Below are 20658 nucleotides of genomic sequence, written 5' to 3' on the forward strand. Positions count from 1 at the left end.
GTTACTGGGACCTTTTCAAATGCTTGAATGGTGTCAAATCACACTGTGCCATACCAGCACGCAGTCTTTGCAGTTTTAATGAAAGGTCTTAGACTCTTTATGGAAGAGCTAACTTGTATGTTGAAGTAAGTCAGAAATTTTAAACCAGCCCAAGCTGATATCAAAAGGCATGATTTCATTTCACAGGAACTTGGAAATAAAGATAAAGCCTCCAAATTTTTACATTTCAGTAAATCTAGGTCGAGCTGCTTTTGAGGTAATGGCTCAGCTCATCAATCAGATCCACAAGAACTTGGAAGGAAATCAAGATCAACATGGACACAACAGCTTGCTAGTGTCCTATATACATTATATGTTCCATCTTCCAGACAATGACAACTGTCCTCCGTTCCCTGGTACGTATGAATAACTGTGCATGCTGTGTTTGTTCTGGCATAATGTGCAAACCACTACTGGCTATTGAGACACGCGCACCTCAACACAATTGAGATAACTTTAGTCGATTCATTGAGAACCTAAGGGTAAAATATGCATTTGCAGTATGCATTATCAAATGTGGACTAGGGATTTTTAATGAAAATCTAAAATGTAAGGGTAGTGTGCCTGACATTAAAGTGAGGACTGAATTACATTATACTCCCTGGCCCAATTATCTCTCACTTCTAAGCCCCATTTCAATTGAAGAATGCATGTGCAACTCCATGGGAGCTGGGCCATTGTGCATGCAAAAGCTGGATTAAGATTTTGAAGCTCAAGAAATAAACCTTGAAAACGAAAGTTATGGAGTCCTACAGAGAAGTTCATTAGTATAGTTTTTAATCAAATGCATTTTGACATTAAACTGAGCGTTTACAATGTGCAGTGCATTAGTCATGAACTCAAGTTATTATTCTCTAAACTAGTGCAGAGAACCCAAATTATATTCAGTTATATCCGCTTCACTCAGGCTTTGATGCCAAGGTTCAGGAACAGCTCTGCAGGTTTAGCAGGCTATGACTGATAAGAATTTTATTATTTCAGTAATTATATTCCTAGTGTCAAAAGGTGAACTTGAATTTAATTTTCAACTTGCGCAGGTGAGTTTACCTTGATCATTTAAAGCAGCTGATTTGGATGTTGCTGTAGTTAACCACTGAGGATTGGATTGGCTAAGTTAAGATTGCTCAGTTTCACTGGTTGTGACATGTCCAACTGGGTAGATCACAGGTGTGCAAACTAACGGTGAAGAACTTTGCCAGTGGACTGATCAGGCAAGTTCAATGGATGTAGCAGCGGTTGACTAACTCACAGGTTCATGTTCACACTGCCATTGATTTTGGTTACCCAGAAGGGCCACAGTCAGTTATTTCACGTCTCCCGAACTCCCAGACATCCCATGACTTTTGATTAAAATATTAACAATAAGTTGCTTAGATATAAATAATTAATCATTTCTCCCTCGCTGTAGTTACATAGAAAAATTGCATTTTGTTTTTTGTGTGCATTTTCTGTACTAAATCAGGTAATCCAATGTTCCAGCACTGGTTACAAAAATAAATAAAGATGCTCAGCAGCTGCATGACAATTGGCAACATTATTATCTGTTGGCAAAGAGTGGGCTTCTAGTTGTACAAACCAACTCCTTTAATTCAAGGCAATAATTTTATCTTTTGGCTGAGAATTATAGGATCACTGTGGTTTATGATGTCAAATGTAGCCTATTCTTTTGATTATTGAGTCTTCCACCTTAACAGATTGTAACAGTGTAATAGCTTTCAGCATGCCCGAAGATTTGAATTCCTGTAACGTTGTCACAAGGGTGTGTGAAATTCTCATCCATTTGCTTTATGAAAATACCTAGCCATATGATTATAGATAGCAAAATAAGGATGGTACTCTGCATCCAAAACTATCATCTGCCCATTCCATCTTTTTACAATCCGCTTGAACAGGCAAACAAGCGTTTGACAGACTAACAGTACTTCTGGCAATGCTTCAGTATTCCATACCTCGCTCCAGGAGTTAAACACAATCAAGGCTGATAGTTCAGTGCAGTATTGAAGGAGTGCTATACTACCAGAGGTGCTAGCACTTAGACGACACATTAAACCTGTTGCAGTGTTTCAGGTAGTTGTTAAAGATCAGGGAATTCTCCTCGTCAGCATGTGCTTCTTTAATCAGTTGTATTAATGTTAATACATTAATTGGCCATCCACTTCATTACTGCTTTTGAATCCTGTGCACTGAATGGCTGCTCAAGGTCACTGCTGGACAATCTTTTTTTGACCTCCAGCCATATCTTTAGCTGTCTAGTCCCTAGGCATTGAAATTCCCTTTCTAAGCCTCTGTTTCTCTCTACCTCTCTCTTCTCATTCCTTAAAACCTATCTTTTATTTAACCAAACTTTTAGCCATCATTCATAATGGTCTCTTAAGTGGCAGAGTATCAGTTTTGTTTAGTGATGCTGCTGTAAATCCTGTTGAGACATTTTACATTAAAGCACTACATCGGTGCAAATTATTGTTCTTTTGGGTGACACCAATAAAGCTCCATTTATTCCCTATTCCTTGTTCCCCTGGTAAAATGGCTTTTTATAAGTTTATTCTTTCACAGGATGTGGGCATTGTTAGCTGGTCCACCATTTATTGCCCATCCCTAATTGACCTTGAAAAGTTGGAAGTGAGCTGCCTTCTTTCTTATACGTGAAGTGGTTTGAGATCTCTGAGAGGTACTGTGTAAAATGCAAGTCTTTTTTTCCCCTGCTTTTGCACTGAAGTATTAGAATAAATTATGCACTGAAGTTTTAAAATTGAGCTCAGACCCACCATCTTCCGTCCCACAATTAGCCTGCTGAGATTCTTCCAAGCTGCCTGATTTTGACTTTCCGTTCATGTGTTGTCCCTGGAAAAAAATATTTTGAAATGCGCAGCTGTACACTGGTGATTACACGTCAGTCACTGATGGTTGGAGCAATTTGAAAGGAAAGTATTTCATAACCTCAGGACAACCAAAGCAGTTTACAGATTTAAAGTACTTTTGAAGTGTAATCCCTATTTTACTGTGGGGATCACAGCAGTGAAATTGTGCACAGCAAGCTGCAACAGACATTGATGTGATAATGACCAGGTAATCTGTTTTTAGGTGGTGTTTGAGGGATAAATATTGACCAGGACACCTGGAAGAACTCCCCTGCTTTCAAAATAGTGGCATGGGGTTATTATGTTCAGCTGAGAAGACAGACTGGCCCTTGGTTTAATGTTTTATTTGAAAAGCAGCACCTTCAACAGTGCAGCACTCCCTCACTACTGTATTGGAATGTCAGCCTAGATTTTGGGTTCAATTGTTGAAGGGGATGAACCAAGGGTAAATGGCACATTAAAGTGTGTTGATTTAAGTGTACTTTTTTTTTTTACATTGCATTATTACCAAGATACTAAACAAATGTAGTGACCATATAAAAGCAGAAAATGTTGGAAAAATTCAGCAGATCTGGCAGCATTTGTGGAGAGAGAAAAAGAGTTAATGTTTTGAGTCTATGAGTCTTCTTCAGAGCTTTCATCAAATATTGTGACCAGCCTTTCCTGAATTTTGATTTACCCTCCTGTTGCAGGACCAAGCAGCCCCTCATATGGAGGTCCCATTCAGTATGCCACCCTGTCTCGTACTACTGCCAGGCCTACCAGCCTAAACCTGTCTCGCTCCAAGAGTATCAGCAACAGCAATCCAGATCTTGCCACGACGCCAACAACGCCTGATGATGAGGTTACAAAAATCATGGGTTGCAAAGTAAGGCCAAATGTCTATGTATTGGAATTCTAAAAATAGATGGATAGCACTTGTACTGATATAGGTATCAATGTGTTTGCCCCTGTGCATTATTGATTTTACAGATGGAGCCATATATCTATATGTTCCTGCAGATTAATGATACTCACAGTATCATCACGTGTTTGGCGGTGGCTTAATATTACTGATTCTATAGGTTTAGCGTGTATGATCCTACAGTCAATGGTATTTGTCTCTGTTCCTGTAGATTACTGACCCTACAGTCAGTACTCTGTATATTTTCCTATAGATTGCTTTCCCTATAATATATGTGGCAGCGCTATGTGTGTGTTCCTCTAGATCTCTGACCCTAAAAGCTTTCTGCTGCTTCCTGTTTAAGGATTGCCTTGCTATTTGCGAATATAAATGTTGGTTGAAGCAAAAAGCTCGTATTGATAAGCACTGTTTCATATAGGGTCCTCACTGTTGAAGATATCATGTTTTAGTAATGATGCAGATAGAGCAAACTAAGTTAGCTTTCACTTCAGAATATGGACTTCACAGAAGGGTCTTGACAACCAGATGCTTAATTAACGATTCCAGTGTTCTGGATTGATTGATTTTGCAGCTGTCCAATCTATGGTCAGCCTATTTAAGAGAATATTGTGATAAGGGAAATACCTGCCATGCAGGGTAAGGAAGGGCACACTTGTGTGGAGATGAAGGGACATTCCAAAATTACAATGTCTCCACGAGGGATGGAGAAGCCAGAAGAAGATCAGGATAGTACTGAATCTTGGAGAAAGGGCAGGATATTCTTACTTCATAGCATCTTGGGGAGTGAGGATACCTGCATCAGGTGGTCTGGGTGGGAGTAAAAGTGGCATGCAGCATGCCTGCACCTTATTCTTGGGAGAAGTGCAAGATAATCTGTGTTACACAGAGTCTTGGGATATTGATGGCATGATAACCCACTCTCTGATTTCAGTTCTTTCATTAATGGTAGAACTCCAGTTCTGATTGTCAGACAAGGAAGGTAAATAAAGATATGTTCTAATAATGGCACGTGAGGTATAAACAGCAAGGAACATACATGCAGTGTTGTTTGTGGTTAACTTAATTTCTTTGAAGGCTTTTCAATGGGTTGCAGGGTCGTTTTAAAGGTGTTTAATGAGGCTGATTATTAGTCCCTTCTGTGCTGGTTCTGTATCTGAATGTGTACATGGTCAATCCTTTCATATTGCCAGCTTTTAATATAACTGCAAACCCTCCAGAGCAGAAACACCAAGATCACTTCAGCAGGTCAGGAGTTGCAGTTGTGGAGGTTGTGTTACTTTTCTTTTTTGGGAACAGGGAATTGGTGTCTGAATTTTTGTGATGCAGAGGAGTTCACACAACGTTTGCTTGTTTTCCTCTGGACCTAATTTGTTAAGGGATGGGAGTTTGGTCACAATGCTGTTGGAAAGACTCCCAAAGATGCTTGTAGACATGATTGTTTATTTCAATTTATTGTGTGTAAATTCAGGCTATCTACTTTGTTTTGATCAGGTTACTGTTTCTGGGACTTCGGACACCCTGTAATCCTTCAGCTTTAATCCAGAAAATGGTGATTGGTGATGAACTGGTTGTTTTTTTAAAAAAAGGAATGAAACATTTGTAAAGCCATAGGAACAGATGGAGCTGACCCGGGGACATGTATGGAAATGGTATTTTTCACAGCTCTTTAACTGCAGTTTGGTACTGGAAGTCCAGAAAGTAGGCCCTGTTCCATCTTGACTCTAGGAGTTACTGGCTGGTTAGTCTGACATCTGCAATAATAATAATAAAAAAAAAAAGTTCTGGACTCTGGGAAGGAAGTGATTCGAGAAAACATACAGACAATAAATCCAGAATGGGCTGGTAAAAGTAGGTCATGTCTAATAAATGTCTTGGAATCCTTCAAGGATACGTCCAAATTGAAGGATGATAGTTGTGTACGGGAGGATATTGTGTGTGTTCAGAAATATTTGGTGAAGCACCTTGCAACATCATAAAATAGAAGACCTTGCGATGAAGGAGAAATCAATAAATGGATATCGATAACTTGTAGAAAAATAATAATAGAAAATGACCAGGTGGGTCCGGATATTAAATAGGTTGGCTGAGTTGAATGCCCATTTTTCTTTTAATATTTTTATAAGAAAAAATACTGGAGTAATGAACTGAAACTAAAGGGAACAGTGTCACATGTAACTTCATATGCCTTTCAATGACTGAAGGTTAACTCTTCAGAAGATGTTGCAGGTGACTGCACTGCACTGGAAGTATATATATAAAAAAAAAAGTAAAGGCACTAAAATTATAGAATGTGTTTAATTTCCAATAATGATATTAAGGTCCAGTACATTGTATAGGATTAAAAGGCAGCAGTGTGCCAAAAGGCGTACACTGTTCTCTGTTATCGTCTGCAGTCTTGTAAGCCAGATGTTAATTTTTGCTGATTGAGTGAAGCCATTGCGCTCTGTTCCACAGTGTGCTTGGTGTGACAGACTGCACCTGAATGAAGTGATCTCCAAAGGGAGGAATTCCTAACGTGAATCAGCACGGAAGGGGTTAATGAATTCTGCAAATGATGCTTAGTTCTGACTTTTCTTTCTCCTAGCTGTCAACACTCAAGGCTCATTGTTAAAATTGCTAATTCCTGCATTATGTTTTATCGTGGTGCCAGGGCGTGATTGTTGATTTTTTTTAAAAATGTGGTCCTTCTTTTACTGACTACCTGCTAGTTTTGGGTGCCCAGGTGGGGGCTGTATGTTGTTCATACATGGAAAGGTGGACATGGACTGAGCCTTGATGCATTGATCGCTCTGGGAATGAGGGATATCACGATAATACATTGCCTGCCCTGTGATGTATAACATTCTATCAATAATTTTTGTTTCCAATATGATCTTGATATTGGGGTTTAGATGAAAATGAGAAGTTATATCTTACTGACCAGCTGTCTTTCGGATTTCACAGAGTTTTATGATTCAAATCACAGCAAAGAAACAGGCTGTTTGGTCCATAAAGTCTAAGGCATTTCTCTAGATGTGAGCTGTCTAGTCCAAAACCACATTCCTGTCCATGTCCCATAATTTTTAACATTCTCCTTTTTCAAGAAACAATCTAATTTATTTTAAAACAATTTTACGGTCGCTATTTTGACAATGGTTTTAAAAATTAGAAAATGTAATTTTCCTTTCAATCCAGGCAACAACAAAAAAATTTTGGATCCATGGTGTGTTGAGCTAAGTCCTAGTCTGCAGATGTGAAGCTTAGTGGGAAGAACTTATAAATTACTGCAATTTTCAGTGCAAGCCCTTCATGAAGGGAGAGAGGATAGAATCTGAGCAATAGATGCCATTTGGGCCATTAAATCTTAGTCGCCCATCCTTCTGACTTTCCGTGTCTATTATTCCACTGCACAGAAAGCGTCAACATCTTTATAAATTATATCTGTTCAGGACATCCAATTGTGCACTAAGATTATTAGATATCCAGATCAGAAAATCAAAACCTTTGTCACCCGTTTAGGTGACTACAGCCTCGGATGTTTTCCAATGTGCTGCCTTCCAATATCATTACACCATTTCAATTGAGGTTAGTTAGCTCTGTGGCAATTCATTGTGGCATACAGTGCAACCTGCGGTATAGATTAAAGGGGAATTGACAACCTGGATCCAGGCAAGTTGAGTTCTGCAGTAAAGGAGATCAATTCCAGAGGACACAGATTAAAAATGAAGTTGGAAGCAAAGAGGAAAATCAGGCAACTTCTTTTACCCAAACCAAAGTTGATTTGTAGAACAGATTGCTCAGAAGTATATTGAAGTGGACAGCCTAAGTCAGTTCAGTAGATAATTAGATGTGTTTCTACAGAGCGAAGAGACCGAGCGGTACAGGAAGAGGATGGACAGATCAGGTTGATCCACGAAAAAGAGATAGGCTTGCTTGTCTTAATGGTTGTTCCTGTTCCAAAAATGTTATCTCTTAAATTGTTGGATAAATGATTAAATGAATTAATTTTGACAGGGTCTATAAATATCTGTTCAAGACTCCCAACTGTGCCACGAAGATTAGTATTTATTGGCTGGGATATTGATGTCACATTTTCATTAGTGCTCACTTACAGTGGCTCACTATATTGCCAATCACTCCCTATAAGTTGGATCAGTAGAGACAAAGACAGAAGGTTCTAGGATTAATTCAGAGTAAACCTTGCCAATCTTTGAAGCACATCCATGCTGGAAGGTTTTATTGTGATATCCCTGCTGGCAGCTCTCTTTTCTTACTGTGAATAACTGTGTTGTGTCTAGACTCTTGTTTTCACTTTGTGTTTCCTCCCTATCCTGCCTCCTTTACCTGCCAGGGGATCGATCGCTCTCACTCCTGGGTTAATTCTGCTTACGCTCCCGGTGGGCCAAAGGCTGTCTTGAGGAGAAACCATCCCAATTCAAGCTGTGATCTAAAGCAGGTGCAGAACTGGTGTTTTCATCTTGAAGCATTCATCGAAACATCTTTACCAATCTACACATTGATTGCTTTCTCATTTTGCCACTTTCTACTGGGACAGACAAGTGCAGTCCAAAATCACATCTGATTCATTCATTTATTTTCATTCCCTCTGTTCCACTGATAGGTGATGGGGGCAGTGTCTTCAGGGAAAAAAATGTTGTGATTCCAAACCAAAGGTGATTTTCTTCTGTCCGTACATTGAGGCCAATCTGGTGCAGCTTCACGTTTACCAGCCTCGTTTCAGCATCATTCTGTGATGTGTCATTTACCCAATCACTCAGTTGTACAAATCTTAAACCAAACAGGCTCATGATCCAGATTTGACATTGCCTGACAAGCTGCGTTTAATCAGAGTTCCCAGTTTCTGAGTTGCTTGGTTAGAATGTGGAGAATGCACAAAAATGAAACTGGTGTCATTTCTAATTAATACAAAACCATAGTTGACTTTAACAGGCTCGTAACCTAGTTAAGTAGCTGCTGTACTCCTGAATGCAATATTAGTGTGTACCTCTGAGTTAGGATGGGGGAGCTTGGGTTAGGTGTGAAATAGAAACTGATATTAACTTCTTTGCTCTCTGTCAAGCTCATTGCACCCCAATTCTCTTGTTATTGTCAGAAGATAAAATCACTGTGAGAAACATAGTAAAGAGCAGCAGAGCAGAGCCCTTCGGCAAGGTGGAGTGTCTCAGCAACTCCCAGCAGTTCAGACCATTTAGTCTGTGAGTCTGTGCATCCCTACACGAGGTTGTGGTGTCCTGGAGGTGGGTGTTTCAATCCAGGATGTGCTGGGAATAATATTTTCAAATTCCATAAATTTCACAAATCATTAAAAGCAGCACTGCAGGCTAATAAGGCCAAAATGAATGCTAATAAAGCATTGGGGTTCATTTCTAGAACAGTCGAATGAACAAGAAGAGAAGTTATGTTAAACTTGTATTGCATCTCGGTGAGAATACTCTTGGAGCTCTATGCATAGCTCTGGTCTCCACATTACAAAAATGGTATAGAGGGAAAAGGTGCAAAAGAGATTTACTAGAATGGTGCCAGAACTGAGAAGTTATAAGTAGCAGGAAAGATTGGATAGCCTGGGTCTTTTCTGTAGAAGAGAAGAATGATGGGTGAACAAATCGAGACCTTTAAAATTATTAAAGGGGTTATTTAATAGGATGAAGCACAAAATACTGGTTGGGAATTCCAAAACTAAAGACCCTAAATACAAGATAGTCACTAATAAATTCATTGAGGAATTCAGGGAAAACTTCTTTACCCTGAGAGTGGTGAGAATGTGGAACTTGCTACCACATGGAGTAGTTGAGACAGACAGTATAGATGCATTCAAGGGGAAGCTAGGTAAGTACTTGAGCAAGAAATGAATGGAAGGATATGTTGATGGGTTTGATGAAGTAGAATGGGAGGAAGCTCATGTAAAACATAAGTACTGACACGGAACATTTGGACCGCAAGGCCTGTTTCTGAGCTGCAAATTCTATGCCTTGTTTAATGTGCATACAAAGTGAGAACCCCTACATTCTCTCCGTGAACTCAGGGCATCAGTTTAGAAATGCCTCCTGTTGGCATTGAGCCAGCAGGGAAACATCTTCCTGAGTTATCTCCATCCCTCATTCCTGTTTCATACTGACTGTTTATCTTATACTCACCATCTCATTTTTTTCCCATCCACTAATACCTGTTCTACACCATCTTGCTCCTGTCCCTCATTTCACAGGCAACTGAGCGGAGTCCCAACCGCATGTCCGCATATATGGAAGGCTTCATTCATTCACAGCACAGTCACCCAAGATTTTCAACAAAAAAGGTAGACCAAAAACCTCTGTGGTTTAACAGTAACTTGAGAAAGTGAAGAATATCCTTGCATGGTGAGGTTTAAGATGGTGATGGTTTGTAAGTAAATGTTTAGACAGCGCTTTCCAAAAGGCTCAATAATATAATTCTTCTAAAGCTTTGGGAGCTTTGGAGTACGTTTTCAGCCAGTTATAGACCTGTGCTCAGGTTAGGGTGATCCATCCATAGAATTTAAAATGACCGTTAAGGTAGTATTTTGATTTTGAACTGACACAGTGCAGGGGTTATATTGACCTGATACACAGGAGCAGTTCTGATAGAGAAAGCTCTCTGACCTCTTTAAGCCTTATCTGTCCAGATTCTCCACCCCACCATGCTCCTACTGCAGCACTGAACTGTTTCATTCTTTAACTGCTTCTGAAGACAAGCGCTTAAAATCATGAGAAAATCCCATCAAAGTTTGCCATCTAACCAGTCACTGACATGGAACAAAGCTGTCACACAGCGCTCCATCCACCCATCTGTTACACTGACAGGTCACCGGCTAGAGAGAGCAGAGTTAAAATAGTTGTCGATATTTGAACTCAGATGTGAGCCTCTCAAGGGCCAAGTCAGTATTGTACTGCCTCGGCTATTGGATCCCCTGAATGTGAATGCAACACTCCCCACAAGACTTAATGGTCGTCCAGTATTCAGATTTGGATGCGCCTGTAAAATATATTTATACTTAACTACTCAATCAGCCACATTTTGAATCTAGGTGAGCCATGCTCCTATATCAGCACTGTGGGTCCACCCTTTCCGTTTCACTGGATGGTGGTCTGTAAACTTGCAGGGCAGCTATATTTATATATTGGCTACCATTGCGCCACAATAGTGCATGTGTGTTTGGTGAAAGGAGTTCCTAGGGCACCATTTTCCGACAGTGCGCACTTAGACCTCTGGATTACCCAAGTAGCTGGCCCTCCAAATATTAAATAAGTCTAAATATGAAATGTATTTTGCAAATCTCCTATTGAGTTGTTGACAGTAAATCAAACAATGCGCTGTTTCATAATAACAGGAACATTAAACCAGGCAACTTAATATTCTGCTGCTGAGCTGAAGCTGTGCATAAATTGGTTTGTCCCATTTTCAGCCTAGCAAGTCTAAATTAAAGGAACTTTGCAGATCGGAGTGCAGTTGTCAGCTTAATGTTGCAGCTGAGAGGCCCCAGCATTTTTAGGACTGTTTTGGATCTGTTCCCTAAGTATGGCCTTTGTGAGTTAACATCCTGTTTTTGTTGAATAAACAAAGAATGTATGTCTACGTTCAATTTTTTTAATTCTTTCATGGGATGTGGACATCGCTGGCAAGGCCAGCTTTTATTGCCATCACTAATTGCCCTGAGAAATTGGCGGTGAACTGTGGTTTCTTCATTTTAATAACTGTTGTTTGCGTTGTGCAGTTGCTCCACGAGGAATTGGCCTTACAGTGGGTCGTCAGCACCAGCAATGTGCGAGAGGCAGCCTTACAGCAGGCCTGGTTTTTCTTTCAGCTAATGGTAAGCACTGGTGATGATTCAACATTTCTGCGTTATGTCCATTCACTCAATTAGTCTGGGAAAGATGATGACTCAAATCCTGACATCTTTGAGGCTATTCAAGAAGATTTGAGTGTGGCTAATTCTGCAAAGCATTTGCTTTACCAGAAAATTGCAGTGGTTTTGTCAGATTTATTGTCATTCACTAACATCCCACCTGTTCTAAAAGCAGGATATGCACCTCAAGTCCATCACCATCTGACAAGAGGGGAAAAAGAGACTGTTTAACTTTTGAAGGATGTGACTCTCTGCACAGTAAGCCTTTGGATCTGGGTCCCAATCTCAAAATGTTAACCAGCTTTTCTTTTCTTGTCTTTAACTTGCAATTCGCCATTACATAGGAATGTCATTGACTGGCACATCACCCCATTACACGGACTGTCATTGACTGATGCATCACCCCATCACACAGGGACTGTCACTGACTGACAGATCACCCCATTACACAAGGACTGCCGCTGACTGACACATCTCCCCATTACGCAGGGGATGTCACTGACCGACACATCAGCCCATCACACAGGGACTGTCACTAACTGACACATCAGCCCAACAACAGGGACTGTCATTGACTGACAGATCACTCCATTACACAAGGACTGCTGCTGACTGACACATCTCCCCAGTACCCAGGGGCTGTCACTGACTGACACATCAGCCCATCACACGGGAACTGTCACTGAATGACACATCAGCCCATCACACAGGGACTGTCACTGACTGACACATCAGCCCGTCACACAGGGACTGTCACTGACTGACAAAACACCCCATGAAAAGCAGAATGTCACTGACCAACACATCACCTGCACTGTCACTAACTGGCACTGCACCCTATTACTCTGGGACTCCCATGAAGGTACCTTTTTATTTGCCTAGTGCCATTGCAGTTGAATCATGCAATTACAGATGACTAGCTTGCCTTGGGTATATGAAAGGTGACAGGAAAGACAGAAAAATGGATTTTATGAAACACCATTTATTGGGAGAGATTTCTATTTAAATTTGTTCATTGCTTTATTACCAGTGAGAGCACAGATAAATACTCATAGAATAGACCATTGCTAGGGTGGGTGAGTGGGGCCGGAAATGCTATACTTGAAAATATTGAGCTTGTACCTAGTCTTGCCAATACAATTGCTCCAGTACCTCCGAGACCAAGGAAAGAATAAATCATAACTGGTTCCTGTTTTTGATCACTTGAGTTAACACTGGCTGAAGATAAGAGGCTCAGGCCTCAAGCCTTTTTCAGTTAAAGAGACTGTCAACTCTCTCTGCTCTCATGATACCGCAGTTATGGTTTGAACCACACAGCAAGAAGCAAATAGCTCGATTGATCCTCCTTTTCTCACTACCGCCATAGATGAGACAGGGAATTCAATGAAGTGTTTGGCTGGACCCTATCCCACCACTTAGCGATGCTGTGCTTGAGTTTCTGTGATGTTCTCATTCATTCGAGTCTGAAGTTTAACTACTGTAAAGAGCTGTGGGGATATGCCTGCTTCATCAGTCATCATCTTCCCCAAGGCCCTGCTGAGTTTAGCAATTCACCATATGGGGGATTATGGGCTCAAACTCCTATTCTACCACTTTGTGTATAATGCATTAGGCTTCTCATCAATGCGTATGTCGGTTACGTACGGCAATATTATCCTTCTATTTAACCTTGTATAAGAAAGGCTCTGGAGACCCGCCCCACAATGTATTGACTTTGGTGTGCATGTTTTGAAATAGGTGAAAAGTATGGGCCATCACCTCCACCTTTCAGACAGGCTTGAGGCCCCACGGAAAATGAGGTTCCCGGAGAGATTTGTGGATGATGTAACGGCTTTAGCCAGCATGATTACTGCAGACATTGTCAGCAGGTTCCAGAAGGTAAAAATTTCACTGTTTTTAGAGTAATGTCACATTTAATGCAAATTAATCTTGTCAGCAGAACTCCAGGGAGCTGGGGGAGTGGTTGTAAATGCAGTTGGGTATGGCTAACCCCAGCACCTATGGCCAGGAATTTTCTCCAATACAGCGCGTTTCTGTGCCTATAACTGTGGCCTACACAGGCTAACGTGGGCTCTTGTTTTGGAAAGCAACTTCTGAGGCTGTGACTGTTTTTGTTGTTATGAGCTGTTTGTCTTAATATATTTCAACATTTGTGTCATTTCTCTTCTGTGCGTATGTGCATCTTTTAAAGGATATTGAATTGGTGGAACGGCTGAACATCAGCTTGGCATTCTTTCTCAATGACTTGCTCTCACTGATGGACCGAGGATATGTTTTCAGCCTCATTCGCATGTACTACAAACAGGTATTGTTCTGAGTACTGAAGTTGCAAGAATTGCTGGGTGGAGCTTCTGCTTCTGAAATTGTATGCAGGAGCCCTGATTATCTCAGTGCCACGGAATGATTTTACTTGGGTGTGAACTCATATTTATCCAGACTTGAGGCTTCTACATCCCACTGGGAAACAGAAAAAGTCAAGGCGCTACAGGATTTCCATTACTTCTGGGGGTCCTCGCTGGTGGAGCCCATTAAAACAGCCGGCAGTCCCAAAATATACACAAGAGTCTATGTGTTTTAATAGTCTTGTCCTTGTTAATTAGAACAGTAAGCTTTTCTTTCACCCCTGGATATCTGTATTTTGGTCTTTGACTAATTTACAGGCTGTGCATTGAAGTCCAGTACTTAAGCAGGAACAAAGAAGCTGGAGGATAGAAGTGTGACCAGGCAATTTCATTTATAGTTCAATATGAAATACTATGAATGCCAGAAATCTGAAATATAAATAAAATACTGGAAACATTCAGCAGGTCAGGTAGCATCTATGGAGAGAGAAACAAGAGTAAATGGTTCAGTCAGTGACTGTTTTTTCAGAATTAGAACATTTGAGTTCTGTTTAAAAGCTTATCTGTTTCCAAATCCATTGCCAACTTTTTTTCATTTCTTCCCATCCACCCAATATTCTCACAAGTTTTTACCTAAAGATGGTAGAGACATTAAGATGAATAGACAGCTCCTAATCATATTAACAGACAACATCAGGGGTTTCCCCACCGCTAATATCACCCAAATATTTGACATCATCAATAGATTGAGGAAATGGAAGATAATTGCAAATGAACAGCACCTGGCATGCAGCATTGAGTGGTTAAGATCTGGATTTTGCTGACTGTGTGTGTGTGGTGGAGGCAGGTTCAAGCGAGGCATTCAAAAAGGAATTGGATTATTGCCTGAAAAAGAATGTGCAGGGTTACAGGGAGATGGCGAAGGAATAGCACTAGGTGCATTTCTTGTTTGAAGGGCCAGCATAGACATGATGGGCCGAATGGCCTCCTGTGTTGTAACTCTTTCGAGTACAAACACGTTTCCATCTTCCTATTCAGATGAAGTTACATTGTTTCATAGTTTGCCATTGTGAGATTTGAACTCTTGATCTTGGGGTTACAAGCCCAGTACCACAACCACTTGGCTATTTAGGCCAAGCCCTCCTGTATTGTAACAATTCTGTGATTTGTTTGTTGTAAAATAATTCCCCCAAACCTCCCTTCCTATGAATACAACCATTTGTCAATCTAAGTGTTCTACAGAAAAAAGTTACAGATAATTCTCTCTTCATTCTGCTCTGTTAATTGTATCAATTAAGGGTAAGGATAAACTGGTGGAGGGCATTCATTATTTGAACACATATAAAGAGACACATATTGATACTGTGGGCCACTGGGAGGGGTGTTGCGTACGGTTAGGAACTATACACATGTAATGTTCCACTTTGTGAATAAATCTAAATTGATGACTTCTGGTCTCCTCCTTCACTGAATAGTTTAGATGCTCAGGTCTTGCCATGTATGGTGTAGGCCAGAAGTTGAACTCTTGTCATAAAGGAAGTGAGGACATCTGATTTTCAGCAATACTAAGTTATGGTCTGGAACTATCCAACTGGATGATTTTATTCTTTTCCAGTGATGAGGAGAGAGGGTTTTGTACATTGGAAAAATGTAGCATTGGTATTATTCCAGGTCTGAGTTAGTGCTCTTTGTTTTTTTTTTCCTCCTCCCATCCAAAGGTCAGTAATAAGCTGCAGAATTCACAGAACCCAAATGCTCTCATTGCTCTACGACTGGACTTCATCCGCATTATCTGCAGCCATGAACACTACATCACGCTAAATCTTCCATGCAGCACACTATCTCCACCTGCTTCCCCGTCCCCATCGGTCTCCTCAGCGACTTCCCAGGTAAGTACCTTCCTGATGCTGCCCCTTCAAACTTCATTGAAAGATTTGAGCAGAGTGGCAGCAGCAAGAGATTTAAATGGAAATTTAAGGTAATTGACAAAAGAACCAGAGGCAAGATGAGAATTTATTTTACGTGCGCGTTACCATGATCAGGAGTGCACTGCCTGAAAGTGTGGTGAAAGCAGATGCAGTAATAATTCTCAGAAAGGAATTGAATAAATAAGTGAAGGGAAGAAATTTGGAGAGCTGTGGGAAAAGAGCAGAGGGGGTCATGGAACTAACTGGATGGCTCTTTCAAAGAGCAAGCACAGTGAGTTCTATGGTGCTGTATAATTCCATGATCTTCCCTTTTCTTTAGCTGCTTTCAGGTAACATTGGAAGGGGATTATAACTGAGGGTTTTCACACTATTAAAAGGCAGAGATCTGACTAAAAGTCTCTCTGTAAACCACCTGCTGGGTTGAGAAGCCTGTCAGAGTTTAAACACTTTTTTAAGTTAGCTTAAGTTTGCAGGAAAAAAATCATGAAGATTTGTATTTTGCATTTTCTTAAAGGCATTTTTGCCCTCTTTTAATTTTCTCTCCCCCTCTCCTCACAATATGTTCACAGACCTCCATCTTTGCTGCTCTCAGTCCAGCTGCTAGAAGCATCACATGAGTGCCTGGTTTCATGCTGGGTATAGTTGTTCAGGTACTAGCTACTTCTCCCCTCATCCCATGGGCAATTTTTCATTGGTGAGTCCAGACAGTGCATATGAGCAGACTCTTTGGCTGATCCTGTTCTCTCCTCATGCCCATATAGGCACTTTCCAGAAAGGGACTGAGTAGCATCAGCAACAGACACACTGGCTGGTTTTATTTTCCCTTTAACCCAGGTCCAATTATTCAGTTGAGGTCAGCAAGCTTGGCACAGAGCAAGAACTGAATATTGGACCCTAATTTTCTATGCCTAGCTCCACACTGTGGTCACTTAATGCCTAAGCTATTGGGACCTTTGAGATCACCATGTGTGTTCCTATCATTACTTCTGAGTATGTTCAGTGTTGCGCACTTGCAAAGTCTTTATCCTAAAGAGTATTTCAGACTACACATTCATTTGCCACCAGATTGATCTGCAATTGATCCTTGAGTCATCCCCCTCCCTTAGTTGAACTCAAACTTGTTATGTGTAAGCAATTCAGTCTACGTTTCTGGAGGGCGCTGATCAGTATCCACTAGTCATTGGGTACAATGGATTCATCATTCAGCTTCTAGATTTGTGTGCTGGATTCTCTCGGGTGGAAAATAAAAAGGTGGGAGAAACTTTAAGTTGTTTTGACACTGAGGTGCGAACACATCCAGGAGGGTGAGATATCTACATGGTGCGTTCCTGATTTTGGTCTGCCTAGAGGATATTGACTGAGAAGCAGGCAGGCTGACGTCTGAGAGCTTCTTAAGTGCACATTTATTAACCAGCTATTGGTAAAGCACTACATAAATGTAAGCTATAATGTCAGAATTGATAATCAATCATTCTTGGAATGGTTCTTTTTTCTTTATTTATTCCTTGATGGAAAATGGGCATTATTGGTAAAGCCAGCATTTGTTCCTATCCTTAACTGCCCTTGAACTGAGTAGCTTGCTAGGGCAGTCAGTTCAGTGTCAAGTTTATTGCAGTGGGTCTGGAATCACATTTAAGCCAGATCAGATCAGGATATTTTTCTGTAAAAACAAGTATGGAATTAAATTGTCCTGTGAGGACATGTTTTGTGGGCTATATTTGATATGCTGCTGACAAAGCTTATTCTACATTCTGCAGAGTTCAGGCTTTTCCATGCATGTTCAGGATCAGAAGATAGCCAATATGTTTGAGATGTCCGTGCCTTTTCGACAACAGCACTTTCTCGTGGGATTACTACTGACTGAACTGGCCTTGATCCTCGAACCTGACGTTGAAGGGTAAAAGCTCCTCATTCTCAATTACCAAACAAACAAAATGAAGCAATGTTGATATTGTGGATGGACGAGCTCACACAGGTGTCTCTTTTGGATCCCTGGTGTATGTGCTGTTACATGATCTCAGTAGGGGTGTGAGAGACATTTGACATTAATGTCCAGGTAGAAACTGAAAAACAGGCCTAGGATCTAGTTCCCAATTCCAGGAACTGCAGTGCGTGAACATTGGCTGAGGACAGAATTGGGCTCAGCTGTGATGGCCCCAGAATTGATCTTCCCAAAGCTCACATTGGGAGCTCTAGCCAGTTGAGCAAGAGACTGGAGAGTCTTTAATGCCTCAGTAAATTTCAGTGTAACTGTTTAAGCCTTTAGGAAAAGAGGACATAAAAAAATTGGGGAAGAAAACATACCTGAGCTATGCTAGATGCTGAGTGAATGGAAGGAGAGTATGGTAGAATACTGACCCACTGGGGAGCCCAGGTTTTCCTTTTTGAGTCTCTGATCTAGTCCCTGTACTGCGCTAATTTAGCAATTTTAACAATGAACTTGCATTTATATAGCACCTTATCACATCTCCCAGGGTTCCTCAAAACACTTCTAATTCTGGGCTCGAAGGGGTAAATGGCCTACTCCAGTTATCTCTTATGTTCTTCTCAGAATTGCTAATGATATTGTACTGAATGAACAGATATGCTATTCACAAAGTTGCTGATGAGTGCCACAGCAGAACCTGTAGCTGAGGCAGTGCGTATCTTGCGGCAATTTTAATGGGCATTAATGCCTGGGAATGTGAAGTGTTGTGGCTTACTGCTGCCCACCTGAACCAGGTAATTCCTTACAGATTAAAGAGGACATTTATCTATTTGTGAGTTATTTCTGACACAAAATAGCTGCCATGTTTGCCAGTATGACATTGTGATCAAGGCTACGTAATTGCAAGTATTTTTACCCTTGGATATTGTTCATAATTCAAGCGGAGACAGTATAACAATTTCAAACATCCACCTTTTGTGACAGCACTGGTGGACCATTAGCACGTTGCCTGTTGCAGTCTGTGGATAGGTTCACCCTTGGTGTGTGTGTGTACTTTTTCTTTTCCAGCTTGTTCTTCCTGCATAAAAAGGCGATCGGCGCAATCCACAACCTGATGTGCAGTCACGATGCAGATCCTCGTTACACCGATTGCGAGGTGAAAGCCCACGTTGCTAAGCTGTATTTGCCACTGATCGGCATTGTCATGGACACCTTGCCACAGCTGTACGATTTCACAGGTAGGAAAGGGAATAACAGGGTCCTCTGCTTCGCAACATCACTAATAATCTATGTTAACTGTAGTTGAAAGTGTAGTATCTCAGAGCACACGGTGCTGCAGAGATTTGACTTTCTCCCTTGATTAGTGTAGACAGAATGGCATCTATATAGTTTCTTTAATGTAAGAAAACAGCCAAGCACTTCCCAAGAGCAATCCCAAACAAAATTTGACGCTGAGCCACATGAGATATTAGGATATGTGTCCAAAACCTTGGTCAAAGAGCTAGGTGTTAATCAACATATTAAAGGAGGAGAGAGTCAGAGAGGATTAGGGCCTAAGCAGCTGAGGCATGGCCACCAGTGGTGGAGTGAAGAAAACCAGGGATGTACAAGAGGCCAGAATTGGTCATGTGCAGAAATTTCTGAGGGTAATAGGGCTTGAGGAGGTTACAGAAATAAGAAGGGGGCAAGGCCATGGAGGAATTTGAGAGCAGCCTTCGGACAGACCTGGCAACAATCAGTTAGAATTGGGGCATGACTGTGGAGACAAGGGGAATTAGGAAGGAAATAAAAGGATTTCAGGCCTTCAAAAAAAAACCTGAAAAAAAGGAGAGTTGGGAGGAGAGGTAAAAAATAGAAGAGATTAAAATCATTGATGGAAAGATGGTGACTGGCATGATTATGAGCAGTGTTTGGGGTAGTGGTGATTGCTGACTCTCCATGTTACGTCCCAGCAAATAAGCCTGGTGCATGTGAATCATGGTTGGAAGCAAACTCTGATCACTGGAAGGTTTTGTCTTTGGCTGTTCATAAGGTTCTAAAATAAACATGCGTTGCTTCCCCTCCCCAGCAGAAAACGGCAACCAGAAGGGCCGCCTCACTGCCTCAATGATGGATGAAGTGGACACCGAGAACAGCAGCATGATCAGTCAAACTATCGCCATGGCAATAGCAGGGTCGCCCGTACCTCACCCAAACAGAAGCTCCCCACTTCAGCTTCCTGTTATGGTAGGACACCAATCAACGATGGTGGAACATCTGGTTGAGCTTGTTCCAGTGATAGTTTATTTCTTTTGATCATTTAATTCCATGCAGGTAAAGGGTCAAACACCCTTGAAAGCGCCGAGCTGGGTGATCCCTTAGTAAATCAAATACTTAGTGTTTTTCAGACTGATTTGCTTTTCTAGATTATAGTCATAGCAATCGGGGATCCCTGCCCAACCTCCCTATTGTGCACGTCTTTTCTCTCGGTAATTTTGTCCGTCGTACATTTGGTATCAAGTTCAAGATGGCTGTGGTTTTGTGACATATATTATGTATACTAAGAACTGTCTGTAAAAACTGTTTTGCTGAAAAAATGCAGAAAAATGAAATCCTACCCTGCACAAGTATTTCCCTCTTTGATCACCATTTCCCTGCTGAGCAAGTTGTCCACCCAATTGTTGTGACAATGTAGTTGTGAATGTTCTGTTGGAGTTGTACTAGAAAAACCTGAAGAAATTGGTAAAAAGGAGAACTTTTGAACCAGTTCAGCAATTTTTTCAGGGTGATTGGCACAAGGAAGGGACTTCTGGTTAGGGCAGC

At 41.1% G+C, this 20658-nt stretch overlaps 1 protein-coding gene across 10 annotated transcripts in view; it reads left to right on the forward strand.

The window, feature by feature from the left end:
- Positions 1-20658, forward strand: part of LOC121271327 (dedicator of cytokinesis protein 7-like) — a 151893-nt gene that overhangs the window by 87457 nt on the left and 43778 nt on the right. For 5 of the 10 annotated variants that reach the window (XR_005941704.1, XM_041177261.1, XM_041177253.1 and 2 more), the window contains exons 21-31: positions 231-395; positions 3590-3765; positions 8132-8236; positions 10004-10093; positions 11528-11623; positions 13397-13537; positions 13851-13964; positions 15720-15890; positions 17687-17826; positions 18925-19094; positions 19925-20082. Coding sequence is in view for 9 of the 10 variants with exons in the window: in XM_041177261.1 (XP_041033195.1) it covers positions 231-395; positions 3590-3765; positions 8132-8236; positions 10004-10093; positions 11528-11623; positions 13397-13537; positions 13851-13964; positions 15720-15890; positions 17687-17826; positions 18925-19094; positions 19925-20082 (1526 nt within the window). In the remaining variant the exon portion in view is untranslated. The remainder of the gene's footprint in view (positions 1-230; positions 396-3589; positions 3766-8131; positions 8237-10003; positions 10094-11527; positions 11624-13396; positions 13538-13850; positions 13965-15719; positions 15891-17686; positions 17827-18924; positions 19095-19924; positions 20083-20658) is intronic. The other 5 variants (XM_041177255.1, XM_041177262.1, XM_041177259.1 and 2 more) reach the window with 4 other exon arrangements.

Source organism: Carcharodon carcharias, chromosome 30 (genome assembly GCF_017639515.1).
Source record: "Carcharodon carcharias isolate sCarCar2 chromosome 30, sCarCar2.pri, whole genome shotgun sequence".
Taxonomy (NCBI): Eukaryota; Metazoa; Chordata; class Chondrichthyes; order Lamniformes; family Lamnidae; genus Carcharodon; species Carcharodon carcharias.